Genomic DNA, 27,938 nt, shown 5'->3' with positions numbered 1-27,938 from the left:
TGAAATGTAATTATAATAATTTACAAAGGCATAAACATACATTTATTTATTTATTTATTTATTTATTTATTTATTTAACTTATTTTTGGCTGCTTTTTGGTTCTTCGTTGCTGTGTGGCTTTCTCTAGTTGCGGCGAGTGGGGGCTACTCTTCATTGCAGTGTGCGGCCTTCTCGTTGCGGTGGCTTCTGTTGTTGTGGAGCACGGGCTCTAGGCGCGCGGGCCCCAGCAGCTGTGGCACGTGGGCTCAGTAGTTGTGGCTCACAGGCTCCAGAGCGCAGGCTCAGTAGTTGTGGCACATGGGCTTAGTTGCCCAGCAGCATGTGGGATCTTCCCAGGCCAGGGCTCGAACCCGTGTCCCCTGCACTGGCAGGCGGATTCTTATCCACTGTGCCACCAGGGAAGCCCATAAGCATTTTTAAAGAAAATAAACAAAATATTAGCCATGGGGGGAAAAAAAGTTATGTGGGACAACACTTGATGAAGTTTTTGGTCTATTACTAAATTTCACTTCTCATAAGGGAGCTCTTCCACCCCGGATAATTCAAATAAGCCTTTTGCATTTGAAGATGATGTTTTACTGATTATAATCTGTGTGGCTGAAAGGAGAGGATAATTACCTGAGACAGGGCTCCATGGGTCTCGTGTTTCTGTACATCTTGTGAGCAAGGCACTTCCAGCCCTTCATTCCAGACTGTCTTCTCAACAATGCTTGCAAAGCAAACACCCTTAAAAAAGAGAGAGTGTTCTCCACCGGAGCACAGGGCAGGCCTGCTTATTTGTTCGTTATAAAGGATCTGCATCTCCTAAGCTCAGGGTTCCTCTCCTATAACGCACCCCACTGCACGTACACTCTTTCGTTTGGGCTCATATGTGTCACCTGCCTTGGGACTTGGAGGCAAAGGAACTGATACAAATATGCGGAAGCTTATCCTGTTCCCTGGGCCACGCGTAATCAAGTCTCCTGCAGCATCCGTGACACTGGCAGGTTAATGCGCGGGCTGACAGGTATGGTAAAGTCTCAGAGCCTTCGCAGACCTCGACACACCCTTCCTGGAAATGGTTTACTATCACACTGTAGCATTCTTGGTCATGCCTGATGAATTTACCTAAACAACGTAGATACTTACATCACTGATTATAATACAATAACTGTTTTTAAAAGACAATAAAATCTGTCTCTTTTATACACTTTCCCAACAGATTATCTTCTAAAGGGGCAGTGGGCCTCACATAAGTGAATGACAAAAATCTAAAAAGAAAACAAAAAACCAAAAAACTGAACACAGTAGAAATAAGCTGGGAGAGAAGCCATTTTTATAAGACATAAATAATTGTTTTTAATTCAGTATATTCCATGATTAGCAGTGGACTCTGTCTGAAGTAAACCAGCACAATTAATACAAGATGTTTTGTTCTGTTTTTAAAGGGACCACTAAACCAACATCTGTATCTCTGTATGGAACTGATTTTCAAAGGGACAGAAGTGGTCTTTGATCTTTCTGAACCACTTGTCTTCAAATTCTTTCGAAGACGCGATCACCAAGGCAGTCAGGGCTGCAGGGCCAACACACTTCACCTCTGTGTGAACCTCATCTCTTATTTTTTCTGGGACGATATCTTCGCCCATAACCTGCAGTAGGAGGGAAAAAAAAAAAAAACAACCCTGTCCCAATAACAGGGGAAGCAGACACGGAATGAAGACCATGCTATTTATCAAGTGTAAATGATTTCGTACAGAAGGATTTCTTTAGCAGCCAGGGGACACCTCTAACCATTCAATATATCGAAAAGACGTTTATTCAGAAGCACTGATCCAAGACCGTATTTGGAAAACATCCCCTACTTCCAGTCTCATCTTCCCCTGAGTAAACAAATCACCAAAGCACTAGCAAGGCAGCAGTACCATTCAGGCTCCAGGCAGTGAGAGTCAACCTGCTTATACCACAGAGCATCTTCAGCTGACAAGAATGCACGGCGAGTGATCCTCCCTCCTCGTAAGTGACAGAAAAGCAGAGCTTGCACAGAATGTAACTGCTGCTGTGTAGAGAGCACAGATCCCTTCTCTTCGAAGTTCTCCAGAGAAGTCAAAGGCAGCAAACAGTGGAGCAGCAAGTAGCTGAGTCCACACTTCCACTTCCCTGATCCAGAGAGACTCCATCCCTCCAGAAAGGTTACCACAGCAACCTCAGGGACTTAAGAGCATGCCCCGCGCTCTAAAGGCACAATACTGCTCCCTACTGGTCAGACCCAGGTCCAGGTTCTGCGTTAGTTTCTCTTTGACAAGACACCCACAAAGTTAAGTTTGTAAGAAGCTTGCATCTGAACTCGCTAAGTGATCAGCCCACCTTTGGTAAGGACAGTGAACTAAAATTAGGTCCCAAAACATTTCCCACGGTTCAGCATGAAAAGTTAGGGGGCCATTTGGCAGGGATGTTGTAGAGGGAATTTGTCACTTGGATTTGGACTAGATGGTCCCTAGGTTTCCTACAAACTCTGAGGTCCTATGTGTCCATGAATATTCAAATTATAATGGATTAGAAACCCACTCAAAGAACGGGTTCCACTGGCTTTAAATCTTCAAAGACTACTTATTGTTTGAAGCGAGAGCTGACGGGATGAACAGCAAGCAACTGTCAGGATTTATTAAGGCATGTTATTTTCATCAATTCAAAGACAATTTTTGGTTTTGTATTTTAACATTTCTGAAATCAAGATGTATCTTATAACCACTGGTGTGTCATAGTGTAAAGAGCATCTTATTTTTCTTTTAGTGGCACATCAAATAATTATGTCTCAACAACTGATGACTGCTTGGACTCAATGAAATACAGTATTTTAAAATCTGGGGTATAACACCAAAAGTGTTTTTTTTTAATTAAAAAAAAAAGAGAGAGAGAATTGAATAACAGTAATACTCAAACAGTGCAATATTCCAAAAAGCGGGCTCGGCAGGTATATCATTCACAGGTGTCAAAAAATCTGCAGAAGTCTTTGGCCAAATAAACATTTAAACTTCTATATATCAAAAGTATCAAACTTCAGAAAATACTGCAACATATACAAGGTTAGTAAGCCTAGTGTAGAGAGAGCTCTTAAAATTAATAAGAAAAGCAGAAACATACAAATAACGAAGAAAAAGCATGACTAGGTATTTCACAAAATGTAAATGGCCAATGAATGTGTGAAAAAATTGTTCATTTAATTAGTAATCAAATAAACAGTAATATTAAAAAGCGCTATTTTTACCAATGAATGTACAGATTTTAAAAAGTAATAATATTAAGTTGTTCAATATAAAATTCTGGTTTTATGGTCAAAATGATTGAATACTGACAATTTCACATGGTTCAACCTAATACCTAGGTTTGGAGAAGGAAAATCAGTATTCTCATATGCTGCTGGAGGATATATAAACGGAACCAACCTTTCTTCTCTCTCTTTTTTTTATTGGCCACACCGCGTGACTTACAGGATCTTAGTTCCCTGACCAGGGACAAGCCCGAGCCCTCAGCAGTGAAAGCACAGAGTCCTAACCACTGGACTGCCAGGGAATTCCCAGAACCAATCTTTCTTAATAACAATTTGGAAACATGCTTTGAGGCTTTAAAATGTTCATATACTTTAACCCAGTGATTCTATTTCCAGTAATCTATTCTAAAACAAACACAAAAACTGATTATTTTTGCAAAGACTTATTAAAATCGGTACTGAATATTTGTTAAATGTCCAATATAGGACTTAAGTAAATAAATGATAGCTCAACAAAAGCTGTAACTGGACTACTATCCAGTCATTAAAAATTATGCACTCAAATAATATTTAAGGATACAGTGTCATGATCATACCACAACGTTAGGTAAAAATATCAGCCTATAAAATAAAATGCAATTTGGCAGTTCCTCAGAAAGTTAGACACAGAATTACCAGACGACACAGCAACTCCATTCTCAGGTAGATGCCCAAAAGAATTGAAATCAGGAACTCAAACAGATACTTGTATGCCAATGTCCACAGCAGTATTATTCACAAAAGCCAAAAGGCAGAAAACAATGCAAATGCCCATCAACAGATGATGAATGGACAAATAGGATGTGGGGTGTGTCTGTCTGTGTGTGTGTGTGTGTGTGTGTACACACACACACAATGGAATATTATTCAGCCGTAAAAAGGAATGAAGTTCTGATACATATGGAAGAACCTTGAAAACATTATGCTAAGTGAAATAAGCCAGACATAAAAGGACAAATACTGTATGATTCCACTATTTGAAATATCTAGCACAGGCAAACTCATAGACCGAAAAGCAGATTAGAGGTTACCAGAGGCTGGGGTAGGGGTGGGGTGGGGACAGGGAATGGGGATTATTGCTTAATGGTTAAAGCGTTTCTATGTGGAGTGATGAAAGCGTTTTGGAAATAGCGCTGGTGGCTGCACAACACTGCGAATGTAACTAATGCCACTGAATTGTACACTAAACAGCAATTAAGATGGAATTTTTTTTGTGTGGTACACGGGCCTCTCACTGTTGTGGCCTCTCCCGTTGCGGAGCACAGGCTCCGCACACGCAGGCTCAGTGGCCATGGCTCACGGGCCCAGCCGCTCCGCGGCATGTGGGATCTTCCCGGACTGGGACACGAACCCGTGTCCCCTGCATCGGCAGGCGGACTCTCAACCACTGCGCCACCAGGGAAGCCCAAGATGGCAAATTTTATGTTAGATATATTTTTTATCACCAAAAAAAAGGGGGGGGGGAGGGGAACTGTTATAACATTAAAGAGATGTAAAAGACAAAAGAATCAAACACAGTATGTGGACCTTATATGGACTCTAATTCAAATAAAACTATAAAAAGAAAAAAGTATGTAATTAAGAAATATTTAAGGATACAGGGTCATGCTCATGTCACAATGTTAAGTAGGAGTAACAGAGCACAAAATGAAATGCGCATTGTCATCCCAAAGAGGGCCCAGACATTTCTTTTTTAAAAAGCTATTTTAAATGCAGGTATTTCCCATGCATTGTCCAGGCAGAGGACTACTACTCCAGTCACACATGGGGAAGAATATGAACATGTTTAAGACACCTTGTAAGGATGTCTTACTTATAAGGAACTTAAAATCTAGCTGAAAAGATAAGACATTTTTAAATTTTGGGGGGGGGGCCCACAGAGCTCTCTATTCCAGCAACCACTGTATCTGAGTTCAGGGAGAAATTGCCACAGACCCAGTTAAAAAAAAAAGTGACATCTGAATTTCTCTGCAACCATCAAAGTAGTAACAGGGAGGAGCAGAAGGAAAATGGACTTGGAGCTGGATGGGCTCCAAACTAGTTCTGCCACTTAAAACCTGACCTTAGGCAAGTCACGGCCTCTGCGAGCCTCACTCCAGCTCCCCCCATCCCACAGGCTGTTCTGAGGATGAACAGGAGAAAACACAGACAGAAGAGCTGCCCAAACATCAAGTCACTCATTCATTCATTTATTCAGCACTCACAAATCAATTACGGGGCATTTCTGATGTCCAAGCCGGCAGGTACTAACAAGCACTGACAAGTAAACGAAACACAGCCCCTGCCTCACAGCACGCTACTGCTCAGAGGATGAAGGGGCCGCTTTCGGGGGGTTAAGTGATCCAAAGGCACGTAAAGGAGGGAGACAGAAGTCCTTCAGAAGATGCGACCTGGCCCTGTTTTTTAAAAAATGGTCTCGGAGCCAGGAAAAACATCTGTGACACTTTGTTTCACATAAACCCTAGAGGACACACTCACCTCTGCTATCAACAGCAAAGTGTCTTCTTTGAAGCTGAACCCTTTCATTTTAGCTTCAATTTCCTGCTGAGTCTTTAAGTTCCTCTCCAAAGCAAACGATGTTTGCTGAGATTGGGCGAGCTGAAGCAAAAGCCTGAAAAACAGAAAGTCCCAATGTTTATTAGGCTCACAGAAAGGACAGCAGTGAGGACATGTTCATCCACAGCACTGGAACTGGGCTGGATGTGAGTCCAACCCGGCTAAAGGGAAGGTCCTCACCTTCATTTGAATCCCTAAAGCTCCTTACTCTCAACAAATTGCCCAACTTTACACTGGAGAGTTATCTTTTCTAAAATTCATAGACCAAAACTTCTCAAAGGAATCTTTAGAGAGCAAGCCTCAAAAGAGCTTCCTGTAGAAGTCAAGTGATTGAAAGCACAAACAATGCAGAGTGCAGAGAACAAACCTCCCCATCAAAGGCTCCTCCCCAGAAGGGTCAGGATGTAGCTCTCTGAAGTCGGCGCTCTATGACCCTTCCGTCTCCCTGGGCCTCAAGGACTAACAGGATCTCTAGCACGCTTCCGTTACCCACGGCAGGGCCAACCCCTCCACGGCCCTCGGAGGGCCGCTCTGCAACTGGCTCTCACCCCGGTCTCCCCGTCACGGTCACGGCCTGGTCTCCTCTTGCTCTCCTCCCACACCTCCTGCTCTTCACTGTTTTTCTAAAATACTGACTGCAGGGCTTCCCTGGTGGCGCAGTGGTTGAGAGTCCGCCTGCCGATGCAGGGGACACGGGTTCGTGCCCCGGTCCGGGAAGATCCCACATGCCGCGGAGCGGCTGGGCCCGTGAGCCGTGGCCGCTGGGCCTGTGCGTCCGGAGCCTGTGCTCAGCGACGGGAGAGGCCACAACAGTGAGAGGCCCGCTTGCCACAGAGAAAAAAATAAAATGCTGACTGCAGATTTTTCCAATTCCCCTCAGGCCTCACTGCTACGTCCAGAAGCACTCAGCTCTCCTGTTCACTCACCTCCTGTCTTGAGAAATGCCCCCCACACTACTCTAGGCATTGAGGGATGTTGGTGAGCACAACAGACAGGTTTCTGCCTCAAGGAACGGAAGGAGAGCAAAAGCACAAGCAAATAAGATCATTTCAGGCGGTGACGAAGGCCATGAAACAAAAACTCAAGACAGGGTGGACGAAGCGTCCACCTCAAGTGGGGCAGTGATGGAAGGCCTTTCTGAGCTACCACTCAAGCTAAGGCTCAAATGGTGAGGAACCAGCCGCAGGCACACGTCGGGGAAGAGGGCTTGGCCAGGGGAAGGGGGCCCTGCCAGAAGAACCAGCTTGACGCGTCTGAAAATCAGGAAGATCTCTGTGGCCGGAACACAGCCAAGAAGAAAACAAACTGTAGTGAAAGAGGAGAAAAAGACAGGCCGGGCCAACTCACGTAAGCCCCTGCAGGCCACGGAAAGAAACGTGCAGTTTACAGAAGTGCAATGGGAAGCCGCTGGGGTTTTATCCAAGAACATGACCTCACCGGCCTTCACTCTGACTCTTCACATCACCCACCTGGCCTCTGGAGGCACTTACACGCGTGGCCTCTTGAGGTCCTTGCTTTCTCTCTCTTGCTCCTGAAGTTACTTGAAAATACAGCTTAGCCCAGCTGCCCCCATTTCATGTTCATTCACCCTCAGTCCTCTGCCGTCCGCCCTGTCACCGCGTCGCTACTGGAAGGGCCTCCTCAAAGGTCTCACAAGACCTCTCGCCTTCAAAGCCTCTTCTCACTCCATCTGATCGCTGGTCTTTCCTGGAGCTCCTCAACCTCCGCCTCCCTTCTTCTGAGCTCGGCTCCCACTTGTAATGGAAAACTCCGGCTGGATCCCCACCCTCGATCCGCTCTGCCCTGTCCTGTCTCAGTGGAGGCACCACCACCCACCCTCACCCGCAAGGCAGACTCTTCAGGGCGGCCTGACTCTTCCGCCCTCCCCTCCCCGCCCCGGCCTAACCCACACATTCAGCCCGTCACCAAGTCCCGTCTGCTCCATCCTCCGTGCCACCCATTTCCCCTTTTGATGCTCAGCGCACTGGGCTAGGTCAGGGCCTCGGCACCATCCACCGATCAGTCCACAGCCCCTTCCCTTGTGTACCTGGATCCAAACTCCCTCCTCCAATATGTCCTCCTAGCCACCAGATCTCCCTCGAAATCAGAGCTCTTGTCACACCACTTGAACATTTAAATACTCTTCAGATCTTCAGCATAAGGACCAAACTCTTTAAGATGACATCTACCGCCTTGTGCTAATGAAAACAAAACAGCAGACGTACAACACTTACCAAACGTTTACGCACACTGCATACCACAGTAAGTGCTTCAGATGCTTTAAACCTCACAGCTCCACAAAGTAGGCATTTCCCCATTTCTCCATCTGTCAAGATGAGGAAACTGGAGATGGGAGAGGTGAAGTAATTTGTGCAAGGTCCGACGGTGAGCGAGCAAGCGCGGAAGTCCAGGCTCATTCCCTCAATAACAACGAGTTATTAGGTTCCTTAAAATGGGATCTGACTCCAAGGTCCTGCCTCCTGCTCACGACGCTGTTCTGGTCTCGGGGTCCACAGCCCACCTCTCGGCCTCCTGCCACCAAAGCTGCTCTCACTGCACCGGACCACGTGACACCACCGTGCTACACCCGCCCTTCCACTCCTTGGGCCGTGCTTTCTCTCTCACAAGATATCCTGGCAAGAACACAGGCTCTGGAGGCAAAGATCTGGGTCCAGATCCTGGCAGCACTTCACAGCTGCGCCACCTTGGGCATGATTCCAAATCAGCTCCCCAGTCTGTACGCTGGGATGCCAACATCTACCCCAGAGAGTGGTGAGGGTTAAAATGAAATGATGTATACACAGCATCGAGTACACATTCATCTACACAACTGACAAATGTTCCCAGGAGCCCCGTTCCCTCTGTGGAGGTCCTTCTTCCTGCCACTCTGCACAGCTCCCGGGTGCTGGTCCCTGAAGGGTTCTCTGCCACTGACACACTGTTTAGCACCTGTGCTGCCGGTCACCGACTGCACATGTGTTTTCCTCAATACGCTGAGCAGTGTAAGGAAAGGGACTCTTTTTTGATGATCTTTATGATCCCAGGCCCCAGCAGGAGCCTGGGACCCAGCTGTCGTTCAATGCACTTCTGAATTAAAGTGATATAGGCAATACTAAATAAACATCCGCTGCAGGAAGTTTAAAATCTGCCAAATAGATACCGCTTTTCAGTAAGACTCACTGTTAACATCAATACTTCTTGAATTCTTCAGAGTTTAAAAAAAATAAAAATAAACAAAACAAAACCCAATGCTACGGGGTTTTTTTGGTATTATCTGAGACCTAAGAGAGTCTGTTTCGCTCATAAATTACAGAACTGGTCCAGTGTATTCTCCCCTTTCCCTAAACTCTTATACACTGGATCCAAAACCATGGGAGCCCCTGAACCATGGGAATTCCCTGTAGAAGGAATTGAACGTTGTTTATTTCTGTTATTAATAGTGATTTGAACACACGAGCAGATTTCCTTCTTCGGTAGCTTTCTGTGGAATGTGAGTGAAAAATTCCTTGTTTAAAATATTGCTTCCCCTGTGTGCAAGCACAGGTCACTCTCCACACCCCCATTCCAGGGAGCCTGTGCAGCCCGCCACTGCCTGGGTCCCAGGATCCAGGGACAACTTCCCCGGGAGAACACACAGTGCGCCTCACGCTGGTGCAACGTCACGCCGGCCTCTGCCGCCGCAGGCTCGCCCTGCATCCGTGCCCCTCCCTCCCTGGCCTGAGTGAGCCAGAGCGCCCGAAGCAGCTGCTCCTTTAACCCCGTCCTGTCTGAGCGAAGAACAGAAGCCTGAAGGCGACCTACACGCAGAGGCGGGTCCAAACCCAAAGCTGAGCCCCAGGAGCTGTGAGAATAAAGAAGAGAAAGGGAAATCTCTCCCAGCAGCCTCAGGAGCAGCAGATTAAAGCTCCACAATCAACTTGATGTACCCTGCATCTCTGGAATACCTGAAGAGACAACGAATCATCCCAAATTGAGGAGGTGGACTTTGGGAGCAACGATATACATTTATTATTCCCTTTTTCTCTCTTTGTGAATGTGTATGTGTATGCTTCTGTGTGTGATTTTGTCTGTATAGCTTTGCTTTTACCATTTGTCCTAGGGTTCTGTCTTTTGTTTTTTAATTAAAAAAAATTTTTTTAGTAATTATTTCTTTTTATTTGAATTATTTTATTTTATTTTATTTTACTTTATTTTATTTTGTCTTCTTTTTTTTTTTTTTTTCTCCCTTTTATTCTGAGCTGTGGGGATGACAGGCTCTTGGTGCTCCAGCCAGGCGTCAGGGCTGTGCCTCTGAGGTGGGAGAGCCAAGTTCAGGACACTGGTCCACAAGAGACCTCCCAGCTCCACATAATATCAAACAGCGAACATCTCCCAGAGATCTCCATCTCAACACCAGCACCCAGCTCCACTCAACGACCAGCAAGCTACAGTGCAGGACACCCTATGCCAAACAACTAGCAAGACAGGAACACAACCCCACCCATTAGCAGAGAGGCTGCCTAAAATCATAATAAGGCTACGGACACCCCAAAACACCCAGCAGGACGCGGTCCTGCCCACCAGAAAGACAAGATCCAGCCTCATCCACCAGAAAACAGGCACTAGTCCCCTCCACCAGGAAGCCTACACAACCCACTGAACCAACCTTAGCCACTGGGGACAGACACCAAAAACAACGGGAACCAATAACCTGCAGCCTGCAAAAATGAGACCCCAAACACAGTAAGTTAAGCAAAATAAGTCAGAGAAACACACAGCAGATGAAGGAGAAAGGCAAAAACCCGCCAGATCTAACAAATGAAGAGGAAATAGGCAGTCTGCCTGAAAAAGAATTCAGAATAATGATACTAAATATGATCCAAAATCTTGGAAATAGAATGGAGAAAATATAAGAAACGTTTAACAAGGACCTAGAAGAACTAAAGAGCAAACAAACAATGATGAACAACACAATAACTGGAATTAAACAGTCTCTAGAAGGATTCAATAGCAGAATAACTGAGGCAGAAAAACGGATAAGTGAGCTGGAAGATAAAATAGTGGAAATAACTACTGCAGAGCAGAATAAAGAAAAAAGAATGAAAAGAACTGAGGACAGTCTCAGAGACCTCTGGGATGACATTTAAACACACCAACATTCGAACTATAGGGGTCCCAGAAGAAGAAGAGAAAAAGAAAGGGACTGAGAAAATATTTGAAGAGATTATAGTTGAAAACTTCCCTAATATGGGAAAGGAAATAGTTAATCAAGTCCAGGAAGCACAGAAGGTCCCACACAGGATAAATCCAAGGAGAAACACGCCAAAACACATATTAATCAAACTAACAAAAATTAAATACAAAGAAAAAATATTAAAAGCAGCAAGGGAAAAATAACACACAAGGGAATCCCCATAAGGTTAACAGCTGATCTTTCAGCAGAAACTCTGCAAGCCAGAAGGGAGTGGCAGGACATATTTAAAGTGATGAAGGAGAAAAACCTACAACCAAGATTACTCTACCCAGCAAGGATCTCATTCAGATTTGATGGAGAAATTAAAACCTTTACAGACAAGCAAAAGCTAAGAGAATTCAGCACCACCAAACCAGCTTTACAACAAACGCTAAAGGAACTTCTTTAGGCAGGAAACACAAGAGAAGGAAAAGACCTACAATAACAAACCCAAAACAATTAAGAAAATGGTGATAGGGTTTCCCTGGTGGCGCCGTGGTTGAGAGTCCGCTTGCCGATGCAGGGGACATAGGTTCGTGCCCCGGTCCGGGAAGATCCCACATGCCGCGGAGCGGCTGGGCCCGTGAGCCATGGCCGCTGAGCCTGCGCGTCCAGAGCCTGTGTTCTGCAACAGGAGAGGCCACAACAGTGAGAGGCCCGCATACCACAAAAAAAAAAAAAAGGAAATGGTGATAGGATCATACACATCGATAATTACCTTAAATGTAAATGGATTAAATGCGCCAACCAAAAGACATAGACTAGCCGAATGGACACAAAAACGAGACCCGTATATATGCTGTCTAAAAGAGACCCACTTCAGACCTAGGGACACATACAGACTGAAAGTGAGGGGATGGAAAAAGATATTCCATGCAAATGGAAATCTTAAGAAAGCTGGACTAGCAATTCTCATATCAGGCAATATAGACATTTTATGCACCCAACATATAGGAGCACCTCAATACATAAGGCAAATACTAACAGCCATAAAAGGGGAAATCGACAGTAACACAATCATAGTAGGGGACTTTAACACCCCACTTTCACCAATGGACAGATCATCCAAAATGAAAATAAGGAAACACAAACTTTAAATGATACATTAAACAAGATGGACTTAATTGATATTTATAGGACATTCCATCCAAAAACAACAGAATACACATTTTTCTCAAGTGCTCATGGAACATTCTCCAGGATAGATCATATCTTGGGTCACAAATCAAGCCTTGGTAAATTTAAGAAACCTGAAATTGTCTCAAGTATCTTTTCTGACCACAACACTATAAGACTAGATATCAATTACAGGAAAAAATGTGTAAAAAACACAAACACATGGAGGCTAAACAATACACTACTAAATAACCAAGAGATCACTGAAGAAACCAAACAGGAAATCAAAAAATACCTAGAAACAAATGACAATGAAAACATGACAACCCAAAACCTATGGGATGCAGCAAAAGCAGTTCTAAGAGGGAAGTTTATAGCAATACAATCCTACCTTAAGAAACAAGAAACATCTCAAATAAACAACCTAACCTTACACCTAAAGCAATTAGAGAAAGAAGAACAAAAAAACCCCAAAGTTAGCAGAAGGAAAGAAATCATAAAGATCAGATCAGAAATAAATGAAAAAGAAATGAAGGAAACGATAACAAAGATCAATAAAACTAAAAGCTGGTTCTTTGAGAAAATAAACAAAATTGATAAACCATTAGCCAGACTCATCAAGAAAAAAAGGGAGAAGACTCAAATCAATACAATTAGAAATGAAAAAGGAGAAGTAACAACTGACACTGAAGAAATACAAAGGATCATGAGATTACTACAAGCAACTATATGCCAATAAAATGGACAACCTGGAAGAAATGGACAAATTCTTAGAAATGCACAACCTTCAGAGACTGAACCAGGAAGAAATAGAAAATATGAACAGACCAATCACAAGCACTGAAATTGAAACTGTGATTAAAAATCTTCCAACAAACAAAAGCCCAGGACCAGATGGCTTCACAGGCGAATTCTATCAAACATTTAGAGAAGAGCTAACACCTATCCTTCTCAAACTCTTCCAAAATATAGCAGAGGGAGGAACACTCCCAAACTCATTCTACGAGGCCACCATCATCCTGATACCAAAACCAGACAAAGATGTCACAAAGAAAGAAAATTACAGGCCAGAATCACTGATGAACATAGACGCAAAAATCCTCAACAAAATACTAGCAAATAGAATCCAACAGCACATTAAAAGGATCATACACCATGATCAAGTGGGGTTTATCCCAGGAATGCAAGGATTCTTCAATATACGCAAATCAATCGATGTGATACATCATATTAACAAACTGAAGGAGAAAAACCATATGATCATCTCAACAGATGCAGAGAAAGCTTTTGACAAAATTCAACATCGATTTACGATAAAAACCCTCCAGAATGTAGGCACAGAGGGAACTTACCTCAACATAATAAAGGCCATATATGACAAACTCATAGCCAACATTGTCCTCAATGGTGAAAAACTGAAACCATTTCCACTAAGATCAGGAAGAAGACAAGGTTGCCCACTCTCACCACTATTATTCAACATAGTTTTGGAAGTTTTAGCCACAGCATCAGAGAAGAAAAATAAATAAAAGGAATCCAAATTGGAAAAGAAGAAGTAAAGCTGTCACTGTTTGCAGATGACATGATACTACACATAGAGAATCCAAAAGATGCTACCAGAAAACTACTAGAGCTAACCAATGAATTTGGTAAAGTGCCAGGATACAAAATTAATGCACAGAAGTCTCTTACATTCCTATACACTAATGATGAAAAATCTGAAAGAGAAATTAAGGAAACACTCCCATTTACCACTGCAATAACAAAAAAATAAAATATCTAGGAATAAACCTACCTAAGGAGACAAAAGACCTGTATGCAGAAAATTATAAAACACTGATGAAAGAAATTAAAGATGAGGGCTTCCCTGGTGACGCAGTGGTTGAGAGTCTGCCTGCCGATGCAGGGGACACGGGTTCGTGCCCTGGTCCGGGAGGATCCCACATACCGCGGAGCGGCTGGGCCCGTGAGCCATGGCCGCTGAGCCTGCGTGTCCGGAGCCTGTGCTCCGCAACGGGAGAGGCCACAACAGTGAGAGGTCTGCGTACCACAAACAAAAAAAAAAAAAAAGAAATTAAAGATGATACAAATAGATGGAGAGATACACCATGTTCCTGCATTGGAAGAATCAACATTGTGAAAATGACTATACTACCCAAAGCAATCTACAGATTCAATGCAATCCCTATCAAACTACCACTGGCATTTTTCACAGAACTAGAACAAAAAATTTCACAATTTATATGGAAACACAAAAGACCCTGAATAGCCAAAGCAGTCTTGAGAAAGAAAAACGGAGCTGGAGGAATCAGGCTCCCTGACTTCAGACTATACTACAAAGCTATAGTAATCAAGACAGTATGGTACTGGCACAAAAACAGATGTACAGATCAGTGGAACAGGATAGAAAGCCCAGAGGTAAACCCACACACATATGGTCACCTTATCTTTGATAAAGGAGGCAAGAATATACAGTGGAGAAAAGACAGCCTCTTCAATAAGCGATGCTAGGAAAACTAGACAGCTACATGTAAAAGAATGAAATTAGAACACTCCCTAACACCATACAAACAAATAAACTCAAAATGGATTAAAGACCTAAATGTAAGGCCAGACACTATCAAACTCTTAGAGGAAAACACAGGCAGAACACTCTATGACATAAATCACAGCAAGATCCTTTTTGGCCCACCTCCTAGAGAAATGGAAATAAAAACAAAAATAAACAAATGGGACGTAATGAAACTTAAAAGCTTTTGCACAGCAAAGGAAACCATAAACAAGACCAAAAGACAATCCTCAGAATGGGAGAAAATATTTGCAAATGAAGCAACTGACAAAGGATTAATCTCCAAAATTTACAAGCATCTCATGCAGCTCAATATCAAAAAAACAAACAACCCCATCCAAAAATGGGCAGAAGACCTAAATAGACATTTCTCCAAAGAAGATATACAGATTGCCAACAAACACATGAAAGAATGCTCATCATTAATCATTAGAGAAATGCAAATCAAAACTACAATGAGGTATCATCTCACACTGATCAGAATGGCCATCATCAAAAAATCTACAAACAATAAATGCTGGAGAGGGTGTGGAGAAAAGGGAACCCTCTTGCACTGTTGTTGGGAATGCAAATTGATACAGCCACTATGGAGAACAGTATGGACGTTCCTTAAAAAACTACAAATAGGGCTTCCCTGGTGGCGCAGTGGTTGAGAGTCTGCCTGCCGATGCAAGGGACACGGGTTCGTGCCCCGGTCCGGGAGGATCCCACATGCCGTGGAGCGGCTGGGCCCGTGAGCCATGGCCGCTGAGCCTGCGCATCCGGAGCCTGTGCTCCACAACGGGGAGAGGCCACAACAGTGAGAGGCCCGCGTACCGCAAAAAAGGAAGAAAAAAAAAACAAAAAAACTACAAATAGAACTACCATATGACCCACCAATCCCACTACTGGGCATATACCCTGAGAAAACCGTAATTCAAAAAGAGTCATGTACCAAAATGTTCATTGCAGCTCTATTTACAATAGCCAGGACATGGAAGCAACCTAAGTGCCCATCAACAGATGAATGGATAAAGAAGATGTGGCACATATATACAATGGAATATTACTCAGCCATAAAAAGAAACAAAATTGAGTCATTGAGGTTGATGGACCTAGACTCTGTCATAGAGAGCGAAGTAAGTCAGAAAGAGAAAAACAAATACCGTATGTTAACACATATATATGGAATCTAAAAAAAAAAAAAAAAAAAGAGGTCATGAAGAACCTAGGGGCAAGACAGGAATAAAGACACAGACCTGCTAGAGAATGGACCTGAGGACATGGTGGGGGGAAGGGTAAGCTGGGACAAAGTGAGAGAGTGGCATGGACATATATACACTTCCAAATGTAAAACAGATAGCTAGTAGGAAGCAGCCGCATAGCACAGGGAGATCAGCTCGGTGCTTTGTGACCACCTAGAGAAGTGGGATAGGGAGGGTGGGAGGGAGGGAGATGCAAGAGGGAAGGGATATGGGGACATATGTATATGTATAGCTGATTCACTTTGTTATAAAGCAGAAACTAACACACCATTATAAAGCAATTATACTCCAATAAAGATGTTTAAAAATATATATATATATATCAGTTCCCCCCTTGTCAATGTTTTATACATTTAATTTTCTTTCCTAAATTTAACGGCTGCCAATGTTAACCTTTTATCTTGAGTGATGATACAAGTTGTATTTTTGAGCAAACATAGTTTTGTTTTTAAATCTTACATACTAAAAGGACGCATTCAAAGGATTCTATCTTGACCATGGGAAAAATCTCAAAAACATATACTAAGTGTGTAGCCTAGAATTTTTAGAAGCTTAAAATTAGAAAAATAAAACCTTTACTCTGAGCTTAGCACCATGTATGTGTAATTCACTCTTAGCTTACCTGGTTCGTATAAAAGAGGCACAGGCTTTCATCTGAGTTTCTAGCAACACTGCTGCTCTCTCTTCCGCCATACAGGTTTGAATATTTTTAAATGCTTTCTCATTCTTCTGGTTATTACCACTGCTCGTTTCCACAGATAAGGCAGAGCTCTCGGGCAACAGTTCAGGGAGACACAAAAGACAGTCTTTTCCTGAGTGGGGACAAGAGGATTTGATAGCCTTGTCACTCGAGGTGAAACTGTTCTGTTTGTGAGATGACGCAAGCACTGGCTCCAGATTCAGGTAAGCCTCTCCCAATCTGCCCCAGTTCCAAGGATTAAAGGGATGCAAAGAAATCAGTTTCTGTAGGCAGAAAATTGTTTTCTCCAAGTTCTGCAAACTTGAACAAATAGCAAACTGGAGGTAGAGCACAGTGGTTAAATGGTCTGTGTTAGTTGCCTTATTTTCCTAAGGAGAAAAAACAAAAAGATCAGGAAGTTTAAACTATGGAATGTGTCCCATATAAAAATGAAGATGCCTAAAAATCCAAGTTGTACGTGTTATAAATTACAAGTAGTCACACAAGTAGGGTGAACTAAATATTTTTCAATAGATCTCAGTTCGAAACCATAAACCAAGAGAAATATAAACTAACCTAACAAAATAATCACCAGTCATTCCCAAACACCCTAATGTCACAACAGTCACCTAATCCAGGTGATAGTGGCCTGGCAAAGTTCAGCACCAAAAGCCTCTGTGTCAGTTTATTTTCCATCTGTATTATAATCTTTATTGTCTTCAGCCAGATATCTGAAAGACCCAAGCCAACTTTTTTATACCCTGGGCTAATGGTTCCATTTTAATATTCCAGGCTTTCTAAAAATCCAAATCGTAATTTCCTTGAGGATTCAAATGGACTCTATTTCCAAATTTTACTTGGCCTAGACGTCCTAAACAGGATGGCCCTGCAGCTCTCAGTGTTTCGTGATGCATCATAACTGAATCCAAATGCCCTCTCTGGTAACTATTAGCAGAGCCAATTATTTCTGGCTGGAGGGGATTGCTTGGTTTCTTTCTGATCAGAAAATCCTTTTCAAGTCTCCTTAATCAGAGCCATCACCTCTTGCCTAACTTGCCAAATGGCAAAAGCCCTGTGGGTTAGGGAAACAAGCCTCCTTTTTCTAAGTTAAAGTCTGTAGAGATTCAGTTCATTTTAAGTCTAAGGAAAACCTGGCCTACTAGTATTCAGATCAAGCCCCTGCATAGAACTGAGCAAGAAACATGAGTAAAACTACCCAGCATGGGGCTTCCCTGGTGGCGCAGTGGTTGAGAGTCCACCTGCCGATGCAGGGGACATGGGTTCGTGCCCCGGTCTGGGAGGATCCCACATGCCGCGGAGCGGCTGGGCCCGTAAGCCATGGCCGCTGAGCCTGCGCGTCCGGAGCCTGTGCTCCGCAACGGGAGAGGCCACAACAGTGAGAGGCCTGCGTACCGCAAAAAAAAAACTACCCAGCACGCAGCTGGAAGAAACTGGCTGACCAGTGAGTGAAGGCTTGAGGAGGATTCTAAATATTCATATATTGAGTGAAAAGACAGGAAATAAAGCCTCATGTAACCTATTCAGTCATACTATACCTTCCCGATGACAGATCTGACCTGGTTTTATTATTACTATTGTTCGGTATTCTGTCCTTCTTCCCCAGAGACCATTGAGTTCCAGAAGAGTTTTTGTTCAATGCTGAATTCCTAGTAGAGCGGAGCTCCTCAGACACAGCAGATGTCTAATAACTGCTGAGTAATACATCTTCATGTGTTTTATTTATAACAGTGAAAGCAGGACGTATAAACTACCTACAGCAAACGCTACCTTTCCTCTACACTCTATAGTGCCCTATGCTGTTCACGAACATTTTCAGATTGCGGAAGCAAGTATGTGGTGGGGTAGGGTGGAGCACGCAGACCATGGTTTTGATGGCCTAGCTAGGAAAGAACTCTCTGGAAAGTAAATTCCATTGAAACGAGTTTGTGTGGTTTTTCCAGAGTACTGCAACTCCTTCTATAATGCAATGACGATGACAAGAGTTAACGTTTACAGAGCGCTTACCATACGCCAGACACTCATTGAATCCTCATGACAATCCTTTAAAATAGACTCTATCACTATCCCCATTTTATAGTTGAGGCAACTGAGTCATAAGAGAGAAGTTAAGATAAGCTGCCTGACATCACACAGCTAGTAAGTAGCAAAGCCACAATCGGTCCCACTAGAAGTCACGGAAAAAAGGTACTTCAGAAGAGCTGACGTGTGTTAGCTGGCTTAGGATTCTCCCACTAGACACTAGGTCAGCAATGTATGGGCAGGGTATGGACATGGTTTTCTGTCTCCTTAGCACTGAATCTACAACTGCGCACATGGTAAGACTGAAGTAAATGTTTGTGAAGTGATAAATGGAAAAAAAAAGTCAGTAACTGTCAAAAAGCAGTTTCTTTACCACAGTTTATCACATGAGCCTATCAGCCACTGTAAGATGTTTAAACTATTTGTTTAAGAAGTTCCAGGGCTTCCCTGGTAGCGCAGTGGTTAAGAACCCACCTGCCAATGCAGGGGACATGGGTTCGAGCCCTGGTCAGGGAAGGTCCCACACGTGGAGCAACTAAGCCCGTGTGCCACAACTACTGAAGCCCGCTAGCCTACAGCCCGTGCTCTGCAACAAGAGAAGCCACTGCAATAAGAAGCCCGTGCACTGCAACGAAGAGTAGCCCCTGCTTGCCGCAGCTAGAGAAAGCCTGCACGCAGCAATGAAGAACAAAATTTTGGCTGCGTTGGCAGCCAAAATAAAATAAAATGAAAGAAATAAGTTCCATAACAAATTTTATCCAAAAATTATTAAGAAGAGAGGTGAATAAACTTCAATAGAAGTTGTGAGCATAAAATGTTCATATCCTGCTGGGCACTCCCAAGACTCCCTGTCTGTTTTGTTCAATGCTGGATAATGACCTGTCCCACTACAGAGCACGAGGGGACAATAACCACTGGGACAAAACCCAGAAATAGGCCAGAGTGAATAACAAAAGAAGAGGGTCGGGCCTCCCTGGTGGCGCAGTGGTTGAGAGTCCGCCTGCCGATGCAGGGGATACGGGTTCGTGCCCCGGTCTGGGAGGATCCCATATGCCGCGGAGCGGCTGGGCCCGTGAGCCATGGCCGCTGGGCCTGCGCGTCCGGAGCCTGTGCTCCGCAACGGGGGAGGCCACAACAGTGAGAGGCCCGCATACCGCAAAAAAAAAAAAAAAAAAAAAAAAAAGAAGAGGGCCTACAAGTAGGGAAGAAATTTTAAAAAGAAAACAAAACACAGGGCATCAGGAAATGAGAAAACCATGTAAATGGGCAGGCTCCACTGAGATCATGTGAAGAGACCCAAAGAAAGGGGTGAGACCTATCAGCCTATGCTGCCATTTCTTCCCCAACACTCCTGCCCAGCAGGGTGCCCAGCAGCCCAAGGACTAGTTCTCAAAGTCCTGACAGAGGAGCTGAAGGTCTTCTGACTGGTCCTTCCTCCTGCCTGGTAACCATCCCAAGCTCTGGATGGCATCTGCTGGCAACAAATCCTTCTCTGAGCCACAACAGCAGAGACTCACTAAGCTAGAAGGAACCAGAGAGCCAGTCCAGCCCCTGACACTAAACTACCTGTCACTGCTTTCGGTGGTCTGGGTGGGGAAAACAAAGCACAACAGTGATATGCAGGCGATGTGAGGAAGAGAGAGGCGATGGGAGAGGAGAACAGTGAGGAAGGACGCGTGACTGATGTCCAGAAAAAGCAACGGAAAGAACCGAAGTTGCCGTTAATTTTCAGACCAGGGAGACTGAACACTATTAAACCCCGCCAAGTTCACTGTGTTCATGCCATGTGCTTTCTTAACAGGGTAATCTTATCTTCCAGCTTAAGAATTAACCCACAATTAGTAGAGGGGAGAAAAAGAACGAACAAAAAACACAGCTGTTTTCCATGTTCCGAAGACAATTACCACCAAGGGTTCCTCTCACTGCAAGAGGCTGAGGTCCTATGCAATGAACCCCGGCAAGCAAACTGTAGGATTTCTCTTAGTTAATGAGACGGAGGAGGACAACTCAATTGCATGCGTCCTTCAGGCTAACCTCTGGTCAACGAGATGCACAGGATTCAAGATCAGAGCCTCAGTGCCTCCTTAAGTCCCTCTGAGGAAGGAAACTGGTCATCTGTAAACTAGGACTGGTCGACTTAGACTTGTCCCCATATAAAATTTACACTAAAAACCGTAGGTGCTTTAATCTGAAAACAAAAACAAGCAGAATACAGAATTGCAAAAAAACCCTGCTTTTATTAAATTCCTTAAAAAAATTCTGCAGACTCCATTTAAGAATAAAAAGGATTAAGCTTGGCCTAGTATGATATTTAGTCATTTTTTGGTAAACTTCTTTCCTGTTTATAAAAGTAATATATGTTCATTGTAGAAATTTTGGAAAATAAAAATCTAAACAACAACAAAACCCCTAAAGAAGAAAACAGATCACTGATAATCCTTCCACTCTGAGTATTTACTCCTAACAAGAGTAAAAACTTTTGCAAGTGAGAATTCCACGGTGGTCCAGTGCTAAAAAGTCTGCCTTGCAGTGCAGGGAATGTGGGTTCAATCCCTGGTCGGGGAACCAGGATCCCACATGCCGCGGGGCAACTAAGCCCGCACCCCACAACTACTGAGCCCGCGCTCCTCAACTAGAGCCCGTATGCTCTGAAGCCTGTGTGATACAACTAGAAAGAGAAAAAAACCCGCACACCACAACTAAAGAGAAGTCCGCACGCCTCAATGAAAGATCCTGCATGCCGCAACTAAGACACGACACAGCCAAAAATAAAACAAAACAAAAAAAACCTTTGCAAGTGAGATTTTCAGGCAATGAAAAATTTTGAGCATAACACAGGAAAAATATTACAAGCAAATGATTATGTCTAGACCTCCAAACTGTTCATCATAATAAAGTTCTTCCACCACTGACAATTTTCTTCTGCTTATCCAAACCCACAGATTTAGCTGCAAGAAGTTGTTTTGTTTTGTTTTTTACAAAATAAACCATTCAGCCATCCTAGGGAAGCAAATGGAAATAAGCACAAACCACTCACCAAGTGTGTAGCAATCTCCAGGGCTTCCTCGTGCCTTCCCAGGTGAACGAGACACCGAGCCTGGCCTTCCTGGACATCCCTTTTCATGGCAAAATTCGTGGACGGCAGTTTTTCTGAGATACCGGAATACTCTTGCAGTGCTTTCTGGCAAATATTTGTTAAATAAAGGAAAATGAAGGGATGAAAAGAAAGGCAGAAAACGCAGTAGAAAAAAGAATTCAGTCATGGGGGTGATGTGTTTCCTAGGCAGAAGGTAATGTTATAACTGACCGTACAATGAACTAAAGGAAGACTTGAGCATTTTAGTCGGTACTCTTTTTCTGAAAGGTAGAGAAAAAGTGGCTGGAGACTACAAATAAAGCATTCTGGAGCCCCAAAGACCAGAATTTGAATCCTGGGTTTGCCACTAACTAACTTGCTGTATAACCTTTTCACATCAGCAAAATAACAACAGGACTCTTGTGAAGATGACATGAAGTCTCTAAATAAAGCAAGCTGACGTCCAGTTGTTAGTCCTTTCCTTTTCTTACACGTTTTCGGGTGCTTTGTTCCTGTGGCCCCATGAGGTATCTGTGCCGGAGGCTCCCACATACTTAGGAGATACAGAACCTGGGGAAACAGACCTACAAGGATCCCAACAAGCTCTCTATACTGGAGTTACAGGAAACAAAACAAATTATACAGAGCTCGAAACTTGGGATTCTAAGATTACAAACACATATCACAAAAGATTAAATTCATCTTCACAGACAACACACTCGTAACTTAGTACAGTGTTATTGAAATATACTGTAACGGGCACAACAAAAGCCCATCTCAAGTAGAGCAATCTTCTGTATGTTCAATTATTCTACCTGATACTCCTGCCGTCTGTAGGCCAGGTCCCCTTTGAATTTCTGGATAGTCAGAGCTTCAACATCATCACTGCTCCCCGTTTCTTCACAAAACCACTAGAAATTGTGAAAACAGCATATTATAGAGAATGAAACTACACTTTTCCACCCCCTACTCAGAAGCAATTTCCCATATATAATTGATTAAACCCCCAAAAAGACATAATTCTTGGGCTTCCCTGGTGGCGCAGTGGTTGAGAGTCCACCTGCCGATGCAGGGGACACAGGTTCGTGCCCCGGTCCGGGAAGATCCCACATGCCGCGGAGCGGCTGGGCCCGTGAGCCATGGCCGCTGGGCCTGCGTGTCCGGAGCCTGTGCTCCGCAACGGGAGAGGCCACAACAGTGAGAGGCCCGCGTACCGCAAAAAAAAAAAAAAAAAAAAAGACATAATTCTTCAGGATAAGACTCAGGAAAACATCTGACAAAGAAGAATGACAATTTTAATGGTGGCCCAGTTTTTATGAAAATTATCACAAGTAATAAACATACTAATAATACGATACCTCTTAACTAAAACACAAAAGTATATGGTTTTATCTATAGCATTTTCAATTTGGGGTTGTGATGCTTGGGAACCTACATTTAACTAGCACAGTTCACGATGGTTCTTTAGACTGAGATGTTTTCCTGCAGACATTTTTAGGGTGGATGGAATAGGGACTGACAACTCTTTATGGAGAGGACATAGAAAAGAAGAACTGTCATTGTGGTGCCATTATGAAAGTGTAAAAGCCGAAAGTAGAATCGAAGCAAAGAGGAAACAGAGATGAAGGCTGAAAGGAGGCTTCCGTGCAATCAAATGCCAAAGGGCTATAGGAGAAAAGTCTCAGGAAATGCCCATCTGGAATATTTTATTCACTTTTCTACTGATTTAAACCCTATGGATAGAAAGATCTTTTTTGATTACCGCATAAAGAACGTTAAGATGAGAAAACATGAATGACGAGAAGCACTGTGTGCCAGTTTTCCAGCTCCAAAGAAGTATCTCATCCCCCCCACACACACCTTTAAAAAATTAAAAAAAAATTTTTGGCTGCATTGGGTCTTTGTTGTTGTGCATGGGCTTTCTCTAGTTGCGGCGAGCGGGGGCTACTCTTCGTTGCAGAGCACAGGCTCTAGGCGCGCAGGCTTCAGTAGTTGTGGCTCACGGGCTCTAGAGCACAGGCTCAGTAGCTGTGGCGCACGGGCTTAGTTGCTCTGCAGCATGTGGTATCTTCCCAGATGAGGGATTGAACCCGTGTCCCCTGCAATGGCAGGCAGATTCTCAACCACTGTGCCCCCAAGTAAAGTCCCCCATCCACCCTTTTACTCAGAGTAAAACACACTGAGGCTGAATGAAGTCAGTTACACACAATTATAAATTCAAACGTAACTGCATTTGTGATGGTTCCACCATCACATCAAAATTTCTTGGTTCTATTTCTAAAAGAGTTGCTTGGGTATCATTGCGCCCCTGTTAATTAGTAATACCGTTTCCCTCCTTAGCCTGATCCATCATTGTGGAGAAAGCTGTTTTTCTGTTCTCCCTGAAGTACTGTGTAACCCAACAACAGCCTATATACTGAACCCATAATTTTCCTTTGCACTTTATTGCTCTCCACTCACATACTCTATTAGATTATCAGCCAATCCCAACTTTTGGAACAATAAATGAATAACTGCAAACCTCCATCCAATGTTCATCATCCTACTGGGAAATGATCAAGCAAAATTGGCTTTCAAACGCAAGGGCGCAGATGGGGATGGCTTTAAACACCCCGTTCTGATTAAGAGTAGGAGGGAAAAGCTGTGAACAAGGGTGAGACTAAGAAGGGAAGTGCTGGTAAGGCAAACACCTGGTCCCACACCAAATAGGCAGGGAACACAGATCTTCTAACCCAAACTCCTGGTTTTACACTTGGGGAAACCAAGAGGACTTGAATGAGGCCTGAATTTATGAGCAGTTACCATTTACCAAATAAATTCTAAAGACAAGTGATTTTTGGATTTTACTTTATAAGTAGACAGCATACCACACCTGGCAAAGTATTATCTCATTCCACTCTCACAATAAACCTGTGAGCCAACAAACATTATTTTTTCTCAAATGACAAATAAGGAACTGACACTTTGAAAGGCAACCGGTAAAGCCAATGCTGGAACGCAAGGGTCCTATCTCATACCCATGGCTTTTTAATGCGGTACCCCATGACTTTGAAAGCCCATTCCCCGCTTTTAGTCTACACGATCAAGTACTAAAGGTCACTCTGAAAGACTGCATGTGGCAAGGAGAAAATGTAAGTGAAATAAAACAAACATACAATTCAGTAATTTCTGAGTGCCTGACACCTGTAAGTACAAGGGTTTTAAGGAAAAATGAGACAATACGTGTCAAGGAACCCTGCCCAGTGCCTGGAACACTATCTGATAAAAAGGAATTATTATTGGTGAGATGAGATTTACACACATGAAAGAATACCAGGTTAATACTCTACTTATTCAAAATATTCACGGAGTTCCCACTACGAACAAAAACTGCTAGGCACTGCGGAGGACATAAAGTTAAGCACGCACGCTCCTGTGATCATTAAGCATTCTGGGTCTAAGAGTTTTATGAGATACTGACAATTGCTTTAATAGGTAAAAGAGGGAAAAGGAGTCAAAACAAAAATATGTGGTTGGAAGGGGGAATCAGAAAAGACTTCTTGGAGGAGGCGGCATTTAAGGTGCGCCTTGAGAAATGTCTATAACTGAACGATTGTGACCATCTGAACGGGGTTAACATGGGCAGGGGGAACTCAGTGAACAAGGGCAGGCCCGTGGGTGGGACGTCACGGTTCAGGGAGCAGACAACACTGAGGTCTGAAAAGTGGGCGGTGGCTGGATTTCTGCGGGCCCTGACTGCCCGGCAGCAGAAGAAGTGAAGGTCCACGGGAGCTACTATAGATTTTAGAGCAGGGGCGTGAGGCCAGCGAGCCTCCGGAGACCGGCCGAACGCCAGGTGCGAGTTGATGGCCGACGGCGCGGGGATTCCCTCGGGGGAAGAGGGGGCCGGGCCCAGCCGGCTGCGGCTCGTGTAGGGGAAGGGATAGCAGGGAGCCCGCGTGGACGCAGGGAGGCCGGACTCGTGCCGGGAGGGTGTGGGTTCGGGGGTAGGCCACGCGGCCTCGGGGCGCCTGAAGCGCTGTCGGGCCGGGACCCGAAAGCGCGAGGCCTGGGGGCTGGAATGAGGCCGAGAGGCCCCGCTCTCTCACCTGCGGCTCGCAGAGCTTGGCGCGGTAGGACGCAAGCGGTTCAAGCCGCCTCTCCTGCCTCTCCTCGAACACGGAGTCCTCAAACTCGCCGCCAAGCAACCAGCAGCCGGTTTCCATTGCGCGCCCAGGACAGGCGCATCGAGAGAAGGCGGTGCCTAGAGCGGCGCCCACGTGCGGACCAACGCGGAAGGGGCGGGGCCGTCGAGGCCCAGCGAGAGGCATGCTGGGACTTGTAGTCTTTGGGCGGGAGCCAGACCGGGACTTAGCCCACGGGAAGTTGGGAGTCGTTGAGCAGAGATTTTATCTGGTTCACGACGCGAGGACAGAACTTAACTTCTCTGTTTCTGGAGATGGACAGAGCGATCCTTACGTGCACGCATCAAAAAGCACTAGCCTCAGGGTAGCTGTTCAAAACTGGTAGGTACCAGTTTTTCACTATTGACCATACTCCTAGCACTGCGTTAAGCACATTTTTTTTCTTCCATTTTACTGTATCCTTTCCTAACAACCTCTGAACGGCACGATGATTCTCATTAAAAACTGGGGCTTAGAGAGGTTACGTATCTTGCTCAGGATCAATTATTACGTGGCAAAGAGCTGGGAAAAAAAGAACTGAGTCAATAATACCCCCATGTCTCCATAGAAGAGACACACCAATAATAAAGACCAGGGTACAGTGATTCACGCACTTGTAAAACAGAGGACATGGAGATTTACTCTGGAGACTCCATCAGGGAGCATTAATTCCGCCTAGAAAAACACTAAATCCCAGAATTCTAACACCAACATTTACTAGAATTCTTATACCTTCAAGACGTTCCTTGAGACAAGAAGGTAGAGATTGTTGACAAAATACCGGCCAGTATTCCACAGCACAGTATTACTGTGCCATATTACACAGAAGGTAACAGACATGGAGGTTTTCTCTGGTTTTCCTCCTGTTTCTCCTCACTCTCACCAGCTCCTCTTCCACCAACTGTCTTCCAGGATTCTTTCCTCAACCCAAATTTCTACTCCACACATTCACCCTAGGGGAACCTAATTCACTCCCCGATTTTTCAGAATCCGTCTCTCTGCTGATGACTCCCCAAATCTAGAATCATCTCATATATCCTTGGTGGAAAGCTCCACCAGAACAGCCTCCAGACATTAACTACTGATGAATCCATCCATAGAAAGGCCATTAAGAAAAAGTTCTTAGGAAAAATTTAGAACTTATAGAAAAGTGAAGGAGAAAAGGTATCCATAATATTGTCACCGAGAAGCAATGATGTCTAAAGAAGGCAAACCTATTTGCCCTAATTCTAATATGCCCTTGTCCTAACAAAAGGCAATACAGCATAGTGTCAAAGGGCCTCAAGCACCAGATTTGTCTGGATTCATGGTCCTGGTTCAGTTATTCGCCAACTGTGTGGCCTGATCCGTGAAGTGGGCATTGATTAAAATAATGCATGTAAGGTGCCTGTCAGATAGCGAGTGAGTAATACATGTTCATTCAAAATTCCTGTTCCAAGTGCAAAGAGCAAAGCAAAGGCAGGCAGGGAGATTTTTTTCAGCTTTCTCTTTTTGAAGGCTCCTTGGTTTTGGAACTTCCACCCTCTCTTGTTCTGAGGTGCCCCCAGGTCTGACCTCCTCCTGGCCCAACAACTAACTGAGGTAGATATTTTGCTGAAATGGTCAGGAAGTCACGGAAAGGCAGTTTACGGGTAAAAGAGAGTTCTTTGCCCTTTGAACTCAGGCTTCCTGAGCTAAGGGGTTTCCAGCTTTTTTACCACTAAGAACCCTTTTAGTTATTTTCCCCCAGAGTAGTGGAGGATTTGTGTATGCAATAAAACTGCATTTATTAACCAATGCTTGCTTCATTTTCCTTTACAAAAATAATTGAATCCAAATCCTGTATAACAGCCAATCCAAGCTTCTGCCCAGCCTGAGCCTATCAGCATTGCCTCGCTGTGTGTTAGGATTCTATGAAAGCAAAGAAGTAACTGCCAAAGGACCCTGGGAAGCCTGAGGAAAGGTTAAACGTGATTGACATTGGGTCTTTGGCAATAATGAAAACAGCTCAAAG

General features: G+C 44.1%; 1 protein-coding gene across 3 annotated transcripts; it reads right to left on the bottom strand.

Moving 5' to 3' along the window:
- Positions 1-70: 70 nt before the first annotated feature.
- LOC309791751 (uncharacterized protein C8orf76) lies at positions 71-26,035 on the bottom strand. 3 transcript variants are annotated; one of them, XM_082600818.1, is made up of 7 exons: positions 25,871-26,035; positions 22,598-22,693; positions 21,744-21,887; positions 16,610-17,055; positions 5,769-5,901; positions 620-727; positions 71-387 (listed from the first exon to the last, which is right to left on the bottom strand). In XM_082600818.1, the coding sequence occupies exons 1-7, from the start codon at positions 25,985-25,987 to the stop codon at positions 283-285; spliced, it is 1,149 nt and encodes a 382-aa protein (XP_082456944.1). In that variant the 5' UTR covers positions 25,988-26,035; the 3' UTR covers positions 71-282. The 3 variants fall into 3 exon arrangements, with proteins under 3 accessions (XP_082456944.1, XP_082456943.1, XP_082456945.1); XM_082600817.1 differs by lacking the exons at positions 71-387; positions 620-727 and adding an exon at positions 754-1,665; XM_082600819.1 differs by lacking the exons at positions 71-387; positions 620-727 and adding an exon at positions 755-1,632.
- Positions 26,036-27,938: the final 1,903 nt, after the last annotated feature.

Source organism: Mesoplodon mirus (assembly GCF_964341445.2).
Source record: "Mesoplodon mirus genome assembly, chromosome: 16".
Lineage (NCBI taxonomy): Eukaryota > Metazoa > Chordata > Mammalia > Artiodactyla > Ziphiidae > Mesoplodon > Mesoplodon mirus.
Note: the sequence above shows the minus strand (reverse complement) of the source record. Positions and strands in the feature narration are given on the sequence as shown.

Coding starts and splice junctions, on each gene's coding strand:
- LOC309791751 (XM_082600817.1), bottom strand. CDS start 25,987: ATGGAAACCGGCTGCTGGTTGCTTGGCGGCGAGTTTGAGGACTCCGTG. Junction 21,888..22,597: donor ACAGACGGCAGGAGTATCAG/GTAGAATAATTG, acceptor AATATTTGCCAG/AAAGCACTGCAAGAGTATTC. Junction 17,056..21,743: donor TGGAGATTGCTACACACTTG/GTGAGTGGTTTG, acceptor TTTTCTCCTTAG/GAAAATAAGGCAACTAACAC.